General features: G+C 34.3%; 1 protein-coding gene across 4 annotated transcripts in view; it reads left to right on the top strand.

Annotated features, from left to right (window-relative positions):
- Nucleotides 1-16,037, top strand: part of Cdk14 (cyclin dependent kinase 14) — a 767,749-nt gene that overhangs the window by 419,759 nt on the left and 331,953 nt on the right. For all 4 annotated transcript variants that reach the window (XM_071612068.1, XM_071612070.1, XM_071612062.1 and 1 more), the window contains exon 6: nucleotides 3,756-3,850. In XM_071612068.1, coding sequence (XP_071468169.1) covers nucleotides 3,756-3,850 — 95 coding nt within the window. The remainder of the gene's footprint in view (nucleotides 1-3,755; nucleotides 3,851-16,037) is intronic.

Raw genomic sequence — 16,037 nt, 5'->3', positions numbered from 1 at the left:
TCTGTAATAATTTATACAATAGAATGAAAACGTGGAGGCTTTGAGACTTCATGTAAAAGTGGTCAAAAATATACTACAAAAATAACATGACTTTTTTTCTATGATGCTAGACATTGTCAGGAAAAAATGTTTTTTTTTCCCCCAAGATAAATGATGGCAGGAATTTGATGTTACTGAAATTGTAGGAAAATGCAGTGGCATATGATAGGTATGAAGACATTACTCTGAGAAATGAGAAACAATTTAAGTGTAAGTGGTTAGAGAAAAAAAGACAGTCATGGGGGAAATGGGAAAAAAATCTCAAGGTAAACAGTTTCCTATGTATGGATTTTGTAGTGAAGTGGAAGCTTCAGTTCCTTTTTGGAGTTCTTATGTGTAAAGATGGATGTTCACTGAGCTTGACAACCTACATAATAACATGAACAATGAAATTGAATAAAATTACAAATATTTCTTTGTTGTAACCTGCTACTCAGGAGATCCTTAATTTGTTTCACCTGTAAACTTTCCCCCTCTGCACAGGCAAGGTATTAAGCACTGTACCTGGCCATCATTTTCAAATACCCTGTTGTGGCTTGAAATAATGGTCTCTGTGGAAAGTTGGTCTCAGAAGAGTAGTTCAGAAATTGATATCCTTTTTAAAATGAGCCAATGTGAGGTCCTTCCCCAGATTAATATCTGATGCTAGCTGTTTAATAAAAGTTTAATTGTTTAAGGCTGATGGGCTATTTGAATAATTAATTGACAAGACTGTAAATTATTATTATGAACAATACTAAGCTCTATGGTAAGTGTATAGTAGCTGCTTTTTCAAAGTTCATGCACAGTGATGTTATTGTAATTTTTGTGATTATTTTCTCACTTGTATGCTATAGAGGTCAGCTAACAGAAATGTGTTGATAGCTTTACTAGAAGTTTTTAAATGTGCAAAACTAACTCATCCTTGGCAGAAGTATGTGGGATGAGGGAGAAGGCCTCCCCACACTATTTGGATTATACTTCTCTGGCCTTCAAATTTGCATTGATGTTGCTGATTCAGTTTCAGAGAGAATACATTCTTGTCTTTTCATGTGTAAGTAGCCACACCAGCCAGTTGTATGCCGGATGGCCTTCTTTTGACCAATTTCATGCTTATAAAAATTTATCTTAGATTTCAAGATATAATATATTGTCCTGAAGCAGGTTTTCCTGGAGAAGACAACAGAATAGCAATAATAATAACAACATGCTGGAACTGAACAGTCTATATGCTTTATCTTTGCTTCTCTAGGGAGTCTCCAATGTATATGGTGATTGTATGTCTGAAATTCATGCAATTTGAGTGATATATTAAGTATCCTAGATTTGCATTTCTTTTAATATATTACAAAATGTGGCAATTTACTTTTTGATTTTTTAATAGACTTTATTTTTCAAACAATTTTAGGTTCAGTTAAAATTGAACAGAAAGTACAAAGAGTTCCCATGTAACTCATAGTCCCACATAAATTCATCACCTCCCCAACCATCACTCAGAGAGAGTGATACTTCTCCTTGGAGAGGAAATAATAGGATGGCACATTTCCTGCAATCACTGAGCTTATGGTGCTACATCACTGTCTCTCCAAGTCCATAGTCTGCACTAGGGTTCATTCTTGGTGTTGTAAATCTCTTTTTAAAGATATGTTATTGAGGTGTTGTTGAGTGTTTGTCACAGGATTGAGGTCTGATCAGGGCCACCAATGCCAGCAACTAGATTCTGAAGAAATAAATATTTGATGAATAAATGAATCATTAAAAGTTCTTGATAGAATAAGTTAAAAACATGTGCTTTGTTTTTCTCATTAGGTTGTTTAGATTTATAAGTAAAAACCAAAATCAAAGACATAGTGTTTTTAAAGTAATAAGAGGAAATTCCTATTCTTTGAATACCATAATACAATGGTTATTGCTATACACAGAAATAATTCTGATTATTTTTGTTTTTCTTATGAATGAAGAGGATATTTTCTAAAATTAATTCTTGTATTTATGAGTATCTCAGGTATTCTTACATTAATGTAATAAGGGTTTTGGTTATTTAAAAAGACAGGTTACTTGCTTTGCACAGTATTATGATTTACATATTTTCCCTTTTATAATTTTTTATGTAGAATTAGAAAAATGAAGACTAAATACACTACCCAAATTTAATAAGTAATGTCTTTAACCCCAAAGCTCAATTTTTAACAATATATTTGAGGGAGATATTTCAAAAGAAGAAGAAAAAAAATGTTCAATTATATTTTTTTGATATTGTTCATAGAAACTGAAATTTTTATCTGAAGGATTTTTTGTTCATTCATCTGTTTTTTTTAAAAAAAGCTGAGCAATATTAGAAAGAGCCTGATTATCAGGGTCAGGGTTGTCTCATTTCTTAATCAAAGGAATGGGAGAAGGAATGGGATTCAAGAGGCAGGACTAGGTTTTCCTTGCTCAAGTTGGGAAATTGTTAACACTTCCAGCTGGAAGATTCCCAAATTAGGAACTCAATCCTCTAGATAAGTAGGATTTGAATAAAGTAGCCCACATCTACACAAAACTGCAATGAAGAATGGGACAATAGGAATCTATGCATTTTAGTTGATAAAAACTTCTTAAGGATCAACCATGAAATTAAAAAAAAACATAAATAGCACTGTAATATGAATTAATATTCTCATTTATCCTTTGAGGATTTTTTAAGCAAACAAACAAAAACCCACATGGAATTGGACATACAAAAGTTAAGCAGGGAAATGGTCAAAACCAAAATGAAATGAGTTAATTGAACTCTTGAGAAATATAGAAGACAAAATCAAATCAGAAATGAAAACTGAATCTTAAGGTGCTCATGGGAAAAACAAATGCAAATAATAGGTGACCCCACATATTAATATTTATATTGAATCCAAATAGCCTAAAAATATCTATTAAAACACAGAGATTGGTAGAATGAATTTTAAAAGATACTTGATCTGACTATATGCTGTCTGTAAAATGCTTACTTCAAATATAGTGAAATTGGTAGAATAATAGAAAAGGGCTCATAAAAGACACACAATGTAAACACTAATCAAAAGATAATTGGGGTTACTATCCTAACGTAAAACAGCAGATATAGAGCAAAAAATTTCCAAGAATGAAGAACAACATTGTTGATAAAGGGGTCTATTCGTAAAAAAGACAGCCATCTTAAATGTGAATCCAGTGTACAACAGAGCTTGAAAATGTAAAAAGGAAAGAACTAGAGAACTCAAAGCATAAACTGATAAGTCCAGCTGGCAACATCAATATTTCTCACTTCGTAATTGGTTGAACCCCACTATTCAGAAAAGCAGCAAGGATTTAGAGGAACTCAGTAGCATCATGAAACAACAGGATCTAGCTGCATTTATGGGACTCTCCACCTAGCATCAGAATACTTATTTCATACACATGGAAAATATGCTAAGGTAAGCCACATCCTTAGTAAACAATCCTAAGTAAAACAAACCTTGAAAATTTTAAAAAATTGAAATCAAACCAGCTACATTCTCTGAACATTATAGAACCTAACCAGAGATTAGTAACAAATGGCAGGTGATAAAATTGGTGGGTTTGATCTAAATGAAGGCCTTTTTTCCATCCCATGATTCTGAATTTGGAACATGGGAAAATAAATACCATTTATCTGACAATGGGCCAATGTGATAATGCAACATATTAGTTGATGGTTAGCCCTGAAAAATTGTCTCTCTGCCCTTTTTATTTTACAGCTTCTCTGTTAAAAGGACTAAAACATGCGAACATAGTGCTGCTTCATGACATCATCCATACCAAGGAGACCCTGACACTGGTCTTTGAATATGTGGTAAGAAAAATAAGAATTCAGACCTTTAAGATATGAACAACATTCCTATAGTTTTATCATAAGGTTTTGTTTTTTCATTGTCATATTGAAGTGAATATTTTATATGAGCATTGAGACATAATTTTGCATAAAATAGCAGCTCCATAAGATATCTTTGAATACAGTAAAAAATGTTACATTAAATATTTGTGTGATGTATCAACTATTTATAGTCTATTTGTTACTAGCATGCATTGTAATTTTTGTTTATGAAACAGGATTAAACAACAGGAAACTATCACTATCAAAGGAAATTCAAAGAGGAAGTGTCTTTATTTGGGCTTATAACTTGGTTTCACAAAAGCATCCTTATGAAGGTTTTTAATTTTTTTTTTAAGGAAAGCTTGTTACTTACAATTTAGGTTTCAAAGTTTTCCCCCTCAGTTGGAATTTCAACTATTAATTAAGACATCCAATTTGCCTAGCACACAATGTAATGATCTTATTGTGTTGAGAGTATTACTGCTGGAAGACTTGGACTTGAACTCATAATTAATCTTTCTTCATTTCCCTTGGAAAAACATATGGTATTTGTGTAGCTCTACTTCAGCATTTAACTGTGGAATCATGAACGTAACCATGATAATTAACATCCCAGTTTTCACAGATGGATCTGAGAACATGTAATTTATAAGATACAAATGACATCAGTGTAGTTTATTGAGAAGAATAGCTATTGGTATTGTGAATATATTAAGATTCCATTTAGTAATTGCCACAATACTTTTTTAAAAAATTGAAATACTTTCCATTTTTCCTGATGAAATGTAAAAGAATGAATATTTGAAACATTTTTATCTTGCTAATGTCTGCCTGTGTCTGTTTGTCATTTTAAAATTGTTGTCTTATGAAGAAACCATTCATCTTGTCTATTTACATATAAATGATAGATACATTTGAATAATATGGTAATGTGGCTACAAATACAGCTAGAGCTGAGCAGTTGCATATATTACATGCTACCAAGAATGGATGCAGATTCACACATCAATGCAAATTTAATTTCTTTTGTTTAATCCATGATTTGGAGTCAATAATGTATTCAGCTGATTTAGACTTAGAACTTTTCATTTATGTTTTCCAGTATGTTTAGTTCACATCTCTCAATGAAATCTAAGTTTTTCTAACTATTCTAACTAACTTTTCACAGAAAGGATACTTTAAAATGTATTTATTACCTCCTTCAAATTGTACACTTAAATTAAAAGGAAAAAAAATAGTTTGGGCATCAAAATCAGTCACATTGATAGAGAAACTGACAGCAGTAATGTGAAAATATGTCCCCCGGATCTTAAAAGAAAACAAAATTTATTTGTGAGGGTAAAAACTGTGCCTGGTCAAAATGAATTTCATTTGGTGATTTTATATTTTGTGGAGATGCCAAAATAAGCGAAGAAATTCATTATGTTGCAGTATTTGCTGATTAGGACTGACTTTGAAATGCAATCATTTTTCTTTGTATGAGCGAGATTTTCCCTGATCCCAATTGTTGTACAGATATCTAGGTCTTCTTAAAACAGCCTCATAATAGCATGATGCATTGTTCTTCCAGTGTCATTTCATTCCTAACATCTCTTGTGGAAGTAAGAAATGCTGTTGCTCATCGTTTTAGAAAGTGAGACAAGAGATGCCACTCATGGCTTATGATGCCCCTGCCTTTTCATTTCTCCATTTCCTTCCCTTCCTGTTTCTTGCCTGTTCTTTTTGGCTTCCTTTTCCTATTTTCTTTATCTCTATCTTTTTGCTCCTTCTAGTGAAGCACTGTTGGCTGCTATGCCTAAAATTGGTTAGTTTGAGTTTTGTTTATTTTAAGTATTAGATGTTTCAGCGAGTCTCTGAAATCCAATTTTTGGGAAAAGAAGAACTTTGGGCTCTAGAGGATCTTGAGTTTTGCCAGGCAGGGTAGAGAAGGTGTAGACTCTTCAGCAATATTCGCCTGATTATGTGGCAGTTGTCTAGTACAAAAATAACTTCCCTGAGTAAGGCCCAAAGTTTTTATTTTCTATTTTACAATTGATTGTACTTTAGAAATATTTTATGTTTTAAAAAGAATTAAGGTTCTTATGTACTTTAATGAATGAATCAGATTGTTCTCCTCACAGTATTTAGCAGAGATAAACTCCACCTTTTCTTCTTCCATGTTTCATAGTGGAAGGTGGAAGTAATTTTGAACCATGAAATGCTTTGGAAATTGGAGCAGATCTCTCTCTCTCTCTCTCTCTCTCTCTCTCTTATTTTTTTTTACACTGCTGATTTATTTTGTTTTATTTTTTTCATTTTTAAAATTTTAATTGTCATATATGACAGCAGGAAACATTACAATTCATATTACACATATAGAGCACAATTTTTCATATCTCTGTTGTACACAAAGTACAGTCACACCATTCTTGTCTTCATACATGTACTTAGGGTTACGATGTCCATCTCATTCCACAGTCTTTCCTACCCCCATGCTCCCTCCCTTCTCTTCCCTTCCCTTTTCTCCTTTGCCCTATCTGGAGTTCATCTAATCTTCCCATGCTCTGACCCCCATGGTGAATCAGCATCCTTAAATCAGAAAAAACATTCAGCATTTGGTTTTTTGGGATTGGCTAACTTCACTTAGCATTATATTCTCCAACTCCACCCATTTACCTGCAAATGGTGCTGGAAAAACTGGAAACCCATATGCAACAAAATAAAATTAAACCCCTATCTCTCACCATATGGAAAACTCAACTCAAAGTGGATTAAGGATCTAGGAATTAAACCATAGATACTGCATCTGTTAGAAGAAAAAGTAGGCCCAAAGCTCCATCATGTTGGATTAGGCCGCAGCTTCCTTAATAAGACTCCAATAGTGCAAGAATTAATATCAAGAATCAAAAATTGGGATGGATTCAAACTAAAAAGCATCTTCTCAGCAAAAGAATCAATCAGTGAGGTGAATGGAGAGCCTACAATTTGGGAACAAATTTTTACCCCTCACACATCAGATAGAGCACTAATCTCTAGGATATAAAAAGAACTCAAAAATCTTAACACCTAAAAAAAAAAAAAAACCCACAAATAACCCAATCAATAAATGGAGCAGATCTTAGTAGGGAGAGTGGGGTGGTGGTGAGGCACTGTGGTATTGGAATGATGGGTGGGAGAGACAGAATAGGGTGGAGTGAAATAATGTTTGGGAGGGTGACCACCAAACTGAAGAAAGTCAGCAACTGTAATCTATTGGATTTTGTGCGGGGCACTGGGCTGAGGGCTTTTGTTCATGATGACACATGTTTTCCACAGCACATGGAGCTACGACTGTCACCAATTTATGAAGGAGAAACCTAAGGGTTAAGAGAGTCTTACAGTGTGTAAGCAAGATAGACCTGGGCTATTCTTAATTTGAATCCTAATTGGAATATATTTCCTATTGATTTTTATAGGTTAAATTAGAGGAGCCCTGGGTCACAAGAGGGAAAGAAAACTTCCCTCTTCTTTCCACAGCCTTCCCTTACTCTGTGTTACTCTGCATAATCCCAGTGGCTCAGGAGGCTGAGACAGGAGGATCATGAGTGGGTGCTAAGCAACTCAGTGAGACCCTGTCTGTAAATAAAATACAAAATAGAGCTTGGGGATGTGGTTCGGTGATTGAGTGCCCCTGAGTTCAATCGCCATTACCAAATAACAAAACAAAGTAAAACAAACAAACAAACAAAAAAATAAGTTTAAACTTCTTTACAGTGTAGACAAGGCTTGCCACCTGGTCAAAAACCTAACCATTTAAACTATTATTTCAATTGCAAAATGTGTTTTAAATTTCCATAAAGGAGATTTCTAAATTACTGTATTGCCCCATAGGGGTGTACTTAATCATGTATACATACATGTAAAAATAGAACTTTGTAGTAAGTTCTAAAATCAGTATCCACTATTTTAATCTAAAATCTCGCAAATTTAATGGTGCTATTACCATGTTCTAAAGTTGTTAAAATCAAATATTATTTTCTAATATTTACAAATGAAAATAACATCAAAATATTATTTTCTAAGTAATGTTGATTTTGTAGTTCCACATAATTCATATCACCTCTTTTTGAAGATAACAGGAGGGAAGATAACAACTTAAACAGTGTAGGAAAAATCAATACCTTGTGCCCAATAAACCCCAAATGTGAGGGAGAGCAAAATATTATAAGATCTATTAAGCACAATTGGATTTTTCCTTTTGGCTTCAGAATTAATTAAGTTTTCAAGGGCTTTCTGAGATACCTGTGCAATATGAGACTCACCAAGTGAAGGATTCTTATTTATGATGATGTACACACAGTATAAATACACTTCTGTTCTTTGCTTTAAAAGAGAATTCAAATGCTAGCTCTTTTATGTTATTTCCATGAATGACATTTTAGGTTTTATAAAAGCCTTCTGAGAATCAGAATAACAAAATAAGTAATGAAAAATTAGTGATGTGGAAGAATACTCAAGGAAATTACTTCAGAGGTCATTATTAAAGTGATTCAGAGGGTAAGAGGATATTGTAAGCTCTCTCTTAAGTACTGTGAAAAGTTTCTGAAACACCCAGACATTTAGGTTCTTACACATTCTACAGTGTGTAGATATAACAATCTGTAGGCTTCAAGGTTGGGGACATGGTGGGCAGTGTGCCCCCAGGTTGCTCACATCTCTTGGGAGAGAAATCCAGAATATAGCTCAGAATTATTGACTGTAGAATGTATTTTCCTGTGAAAGTGTTAACAATTTCTCCCACTAGTTAAACAGATTTAGTTTGTGTGCATATTTACATACACACAAATGTGTGTGTATGTATAATATGGTTAAATATATAATATATGAAGTTTTTATGGATATATATAAGTTTTTTCCCCAAAACAAATGAGTGCCGCATTATCCTATTTAACACCAGGCTGAAAACTTTGAGACTGATTCTTTATGTGGAAATGAGAATGTTAATAGTAAGCATGATTATGTATATGTTGCCATTAAGGTCACAAGTATTGTATTGTCTTAAATTACAAAAGAGCGAAGCATGTAGAGCATCATTTTTCATTACATATTTAACACCTACATATAAAAAGAAAAGCAAAATAGAATGGTGGTTGCCAGGACAGGAGGGAAGAGGGGTAAATATGAAGTTGTTCATTTGGTATCAAGTATCAGTTTTACAGCATGAATCAGTTTTAGAGATTACTGTGCAATATAGTACCTAAAGATAGCAATATGATATATTGTGGGCTTAAAAACTTGCTAAGAGGGTGGACCTTATGTTAAGTGTCCTTACCACCAAAAAAAATAAAAATAAAATAAAAGGGCTACAAGAAATGGAGGTGATAGATACACTTCTTATCTTGATTATCTTGCTCATGGTGATGGTATAAATGTGTGTGCATATGTCCAAACTCATCAAATTGTAGAATATATGTAAATTGCTTATATTAATTATACCTCAGTAAAGCTGTAAAAAACAGAAACATCAACAAACTCACAGATAATCATGGTATTGCTAGGAACAATCATTTTATTTCTTATTCTATGCTGTAAACTAATGAAAAAAATCTTATATTCTCTATTAAAAAATAAGCCATCACCAAAAATGATATAAAGTAGTATTTGGCTCTTCAGACATCCAGTTAGGTGGTTTTAAAGAGCTGTATGTATATTCATCAAAACACTCTCATAAATGTTATTCCGTTAGATTCTATCTTACCCCTTTGAGGTGTGTAGGGTAAACATTTTTATACAGCATTTTTTTTTGATGAGAAAAAATAATGCTTGGAGAATTTAAACAGATTTACTAAATTACTCAGCTAACTTAAAAGGATGAAATAAAACTAAAGCCCCAGTTCCCTGTACCTGAGACCTCTGTTACTCCGTTTCACCCTGGAGGTTGCTGTGTTTATGCCTTCATAGTTTTATATGATGATCTGAAGTATGTGTAATATGGAGCAGGAGGCTGAAAGTTATATTATGACTTTCGGCCACAGAATTTACCTAGCTATGTAATTTCTCTGCCTCATGCATTTTGATTTCCAAATCTATGACGAATGCTTTAATTTGCTTGATTTTACATCACATCTGTTCTTGAAAAACTATAGCTTTCTATTAATATTCTAATTTCCAGATTAAACTATCTGGGGGGCAATTGAGTATTTTTCTGTTCTCATGAGATTAAACCTGTGTGCTCATGAACGTGTATATGCAACTTTAAATGGGGGTGATCAGGGTAGGCCTCTTTGAGAAGCTGGGAGGTGTTTAGGTAAAAATCTGAAGAAGAAAATTTGGTAAGAGAAAATTCCAAACAAAAGGCTGTGGATCAGTAGAGATACTGTGGCTGGAACTGAGAGAGCCAGGAAAACGAGAGGAAGAGAAAAATCCAACATACTTGTGGGTCCAGATTGTGTTTTCCTTATAGATCTTTGTTTTACCAAGTTTCAATTTAACTCAGAATGAGGTGGAAAGCTGCTAAAGAGTGCCAAGCGCAGAAATATCTGATCTGATTTACATTTTAATTGGGTCTATATGGACAAATTCTGAAACAGGAGTCCCATTAGGAGGCTGTAGCAGCATAATTTAAGGATAAGATGATGATGTTAGCAAAGGAGAGGAGGTAAGTGTTTGGATTCTGGATTTATTTTTAATAATATAATATTTGATGTGTGATTTGAGAGACAAAGAAAAGTCAAAAATAACTGTAGGCTTGGACAACAGTAATAGTGGAGCTTTCATCAGGAGTGATAGGAAAAACTAGAAGAGGTACAGTATGGAGAAGATAAAACTTGATTTTCTTTTTAAACTTGTTCTTTTTTTGGTATACAGGACAGTAGAGTATATTTTTGACATATTATATATATGGACTATATGGAGTATAACATTCTCATTAGGATCCCATTTTTGTGGTTGTTCACTGCTAGTGTATTCATATATGAACATAGGAAAGTTATGTCCAATTTATTCTACTGTCTTTCCATTTTCCATCTCCCCTCCCTTCCTTTCATTCCCCTTTGTCTAATCCACTGAAAGAGATTAGAGAGAGCCTATAGAATGGGAGAAAATCTTTGCCACCTGCACCTCAGATACAGCATCAATCTCCAGGGCATATAAAAGAATGCAAAAAAGAACTTAACACCAAGAAACCAAATAATCCAATCAGTAAATGGGCAAAGGAATTGAATGGACACTTCCCAGAAGAAGAAATATGAATGGTCAAAAAATATATGAAAAATATGCTCAACATCTCTAGCAATTAGAAAAATGCAATTTTAAACTATACTGAATCTCATTCCAGTCAGAATGGCAATAATCAAGAATACAAATAACAACAAATGTTGGCTAGTATGTGGGGAAAATGTACATTTATATATTGTTGGTGGGACTGCAAATTGGTGTCATCACTCTGGAAAGCATTATGGAGATTCCTTAGAAAACTTGGAATGGAACCACAATTTGATCCAGTTATCCCACTCCTCAGCATATACACAAAGGACTTAAAATCAGCATACCATAGTGACACAGACACATTAATATTTATAGCAACACAATTCATAATAGCTAAGCTATGGAACCAATCGAAGTGTCCTTCAATAGATGAATGGATAAATAAAATATGGTATGTATACACATATTTACTCAGCTATAAAGAAAAATGAAATTATGGCATTTTCTGGTAAATGGATGGAACTGGAGACGATCATGCTAAGTGAAATAAGCCAATTCCCCCAAACTGAAGGCCAAATGTTCTCTCTGATATGCACATGCTAACACACAATGATGGGGGTGAGGGATGGTGAGGGACGAATAGAAGTTCAGTGGATTAAAATTTGATTTTCAACCCTTCAAGTTTGAGATGCTTGTTGCATATGAAGTGCAGGTGACAAAAGCAGTTGGGTATGAGAATCTAGTATTTAGGAGAGAGGTCCAGGACAGAGATTTGGAAATTGTCTGGACTATAAACATTTAAAACCAGGGTATTGAATGAGATTACTAAGCTTGTTAGTTGTTACATTGGTTCCCTTAAATGAGCTTTGCCTTTCAATACTACTGTCCTTGACTTATCTAACCAATAAAGCAAAATGTTGAAGGGAACCCTGTGCCAGGTCTGGGCCTAATGCTTGGAAAACCTTTACAGTTTCTGCTTTGCTCTCTTGAGAGTTCTGACCAGGCAGGTAAAGAATTCCTGATGTCCCATTAGAAAGAGCATTTGGAGAGAAAGAGAGACCCTATTCAACCTGGAGGAGAACTGAGAACCCAGTAGTCAGGGTGAAATCGGGTTCCAGAAATTGGACCTTAGTCAGTTTACCCAGCCAGTCTAGCCAAGGTCCAGACACAGGACTGAAAAAGCCATCTTAGGTAGAAGTTAGAGACATGTTCCAGACTATCATAAACCATGTAGAGCCTCGATAATTTGTTCCAGCTATTTCTTTTCTGAATTCCTATCCTACAGAATTGTGAGAAATAATATAATGGCTATTATTTTAAGCTACTAAGTCTTGGGTTAGTTTGTAATTTATCAGTCAATTTGTAGTGCATTATATGGGTAAATGGATATACAGAAGAGAAGAAAGATCCATGTACTGAACAGTGGAACACTACAAAATTAAGGGTCCAAGTAATAAGGAATGGTCAGCAAAGGATTTTAAAAAGGATCTGTCTCTATAGAGGAAATTATTCATTATTTCAGATAAAACTATTATATTTGATACTCAGAGATCAATGAACTGGGTGTCACAACGGCAAAATCTGCCTAATTTCTACCAGAGTAGTACCTGGCACATTGTAGGTGCTTATCAAATATATTTGTATGAATGAGAGACACCTGGAGCAGGAAAAATAAGAGTTTACTATGTAAGACAAGCAGCCAAGAGAAAGAACTACTTTATTCATATTTAATTATTTTTAATTTCTCTATGTGTAATTTTCTAAATATAATCTTTATTTATTTCTACCAACACAAATGGTCTTTCAAATAGAAGATTTAGAACAAATTTGACTCCATAGCAGGTAGTTAGAGCAGGCCTCAGATAATGGCATAGTTAAAGATACCTAGTTGTCAAAAGCATTAAGAAATCTGGCTTCTCTGAGTGTCAGTCATAAATCTCCATAGCAAGCAACAGAAATTCTCCTGGCCTGCTTTAATAAGAAAATTTACTGAGGTGATATTATATGGGTGACAGCCCTGCTAGAAAGACTTTAAAAATGGGCAGGAACAGTGTGAGTTTGGACAGTCTGAACCAGAGACAAAATCATGCCATAGAGCTGTCTGCCGAGTACCCTCCTTCCACCAGGAATGTTGCAACTGGACATTGGCTTCACTTGCCTGCCTTCTCTGGGTGACTAAATTAAATGTTATCGTTCTTCAAATGATGGCAAATGGCCTCTACATTCTCATTGCTTTGGGGGGTTTGCCTTTTAATGGGAACCTGGACTGCTTGTGTTTGGTTAACAGAAAAAATCTCATGTCATGTTTTGACTAAATTGGACCCTGAGGAAGTATCTAGTATCTTAGCTTTTGTAATGGCGGATGGTCCTGTCTCCCATCTAGGTTCATAAAGCAAGGGTTTTTCCAACCATAAGGAATATTTTCAGATAAAAGGCATGCTTTTCTTGGTTCCCTGAACTATTTCCTAAACATCTACTGGAATAGCTTAATTCTCTAGTCCCAGATAAATGACATCTGCAGTGTGGAATAAATTTCAGGGGGCATACTCACGGATCTATTGCTTATGATCCCTTTGAGAAATCATCAAAAATGCAGATAGGCAAGAGTAATGCTGGTTTTAAAAAGGTGGTGGGGCAAGAAAAAACCAAATAATATAATCAATAAATAGGCAAAGGAACTGAACAGGCACTTCATAGAAGAAGAAATACAAATGGTGAACAAATATATGAAAAAATGTTCAACCTCTCTAGCAATTAGAAAAATGCAAATAAAAACTACACTGAGATTCCATCTCACTTCAGTCAGAATGGCAATTATCAAGAATACAAGTAATAATAAATGCTGGTGAGGATGTAGGGGGAAAAGATTCACTTATACATTGCTTTTTGGACTGCAAATTGTTGCAACCACTCAGGAAAGTAGTCTGGAGATTCTTTAGAAAACTTGGAATGGAATCTCCATTTGATCCAGTTATCCCACTCTTCAGCATATACCCAAAGGATTTAAATCAACATACTACATTGATACAGCCACATCAATGTTTATAGCAGCTCAACTCAAAATAGTTAAGCTATGGAACCAACCTAGGTGCCCATCAACAGATGAATGGATAAAGAAAATATAGTATGTATACGCAGTGGAATATTATTCATAAAGAAGAAAGAAATGATGGCATTTGTCAGTAAATGGATGGAAATGGATAATATCATGCTAAATGAAATAAGCCAATCACAAAAAACCAAAGGCTGAATGTTCTCTCTGTTGTGTGAATGCCAACCCATTACAACACAAGGTAGGGAGGGTGAGTGTTGAAATTCACTGGATTAGACAAAGAGGAATGATGGAGAAGAGAGGGGGTTGGGAATAGGAAAGACAGTAGAATGAATTGGACATAACTTTCCTATGCTCATTAATGAATACATGACCAGTATAACTCTCCATTATGTACAACCACAAGAATGGGATCAAAATTGGAATGAATTGCACTCCATGTATGTATAATATGTCAAAATACACCCTACTGTCATGTATATCTAAAAACAACAAGTAAAAAATTAATAAATAAATGAAAAGTTGGGGGGAACAAATCTCTGCATCTGTAGATATATAAGCTTAATTTAGAGTATTAGTGAAATTAAAAACTACATATCTAGACCTTGAATTCTAATAATCTTCATTCTTTTATATAAGAAAGTATTTTTCCTTGATTCTAGAAAATTTTTTCCCAGGGACCCTGAAAAGTTCCTTCAAAACAGAATAGAAATGAAACCAAGTTAGAAGATTGTTATTAGTTTATCTTTGGTTGAACAACTTTGCTCAAAGTCTATTGATTAATGAGTTGACATCAGGGAGGAGAAAAGTCAGTTGGGGTATGCTAGAGGGTATTGTCCTTGACTTTATTCTACATGATATTTTATTAATGACCCAGATGAAGGCATAGTGATGATATGTTTGACCTATTTGTGTATGTGTCATAGCTGGGAGCCATAATTAACACTCCGGGTGATGGAATCAAGGGTCAGAAAAGAATCTGATGAAATGTTGAGTCTAACCCACAAGATGAATTGCTGTGGGGGTATGTAAAACAGTATATTTGATATTGAAAAAAAAGGCAGTTTAGCCTAATATAGAAGAAGCAGGGTGGGAGAAAATTAACTTAAAAATAATTCAGTAAAAAAGACTAGTAATTTATTTGACTCAGTGTGAGTTAATACCAAGATGTGACTACTACAGAAGATATTGTAAATACCCAGCAAGAGAGTGGTACTGTTACTTTTCTCTGCACTCATGCCCCATCTATGAGTGGGGTATTTTGACAGAAACTGAAGGAAACTGGAGTGTGCACTAAAGAGAATGAATAGGATGGCAAGATGGTCCCAGTAAAGGTACTGAGAGGATTATTCAGGAGAATTAATGACTTACTAGAGGAAAAGTAGCATATATATTCCAGAAAGGACAAGAAACCAAGTGTGAGAGTTCGAGGAGGTTGGTTTTAGCTTAGTCCTGGGAAGAATGTTCAAATGCTTTGTTTTCTTTAAATTAAATTCAGTGTCTCGAAGCATACATAATGAGCACCTTATCATTAAAAATATTCGAGTAGAGGATGAATGGATCTACATGAGAAATATAGTAGTAAAAGTTCCTAACCTGTACTCCATGCATTGCATTGAAATATGTATAACTTAGGTGTTTTATTTCATGTAGTTCCAACTGAAACCATGATATAGGGATAAGTTCCCTCCCCATGCAGATGAACAAATTTGGGCTCAGATGTCAAAAGCCCCTATGAATTCCCTTTCCAGTGACTGCATCATATTATTTCCTGAGTCCATTGTCAATCCAGGTCACACCAGCTTTATGCAGCAATAAACTGTCCATGTTTTTGCAGCTCCCATAAAATTGTACCATTTGGCATGATTTTTGGAGATGGAAATGCAACTTATTATCGTTATTCACTTGATCATTTATTAATTTATTCTTTTTTTCCTCTAGAATATATAG

Source organism: Marmota flaviventris, chromosome 1, assembly GCF_047511675.1.
Source record: "Marmota flaviventris isolate mMarFla1 chromosome 1, mMarFla1.hap1, whole genome shotgun sequence".
NCBI lineage: Eukaryota > Metazoa > Chordata > Mammalia > Rodentia > Sciuridae > Marmota > Marmota flaviventris.
Note: the sequence above shows the minus strand (reverse complement) of the source record. Positions and strands in the feature narration are given on the sequence as shown.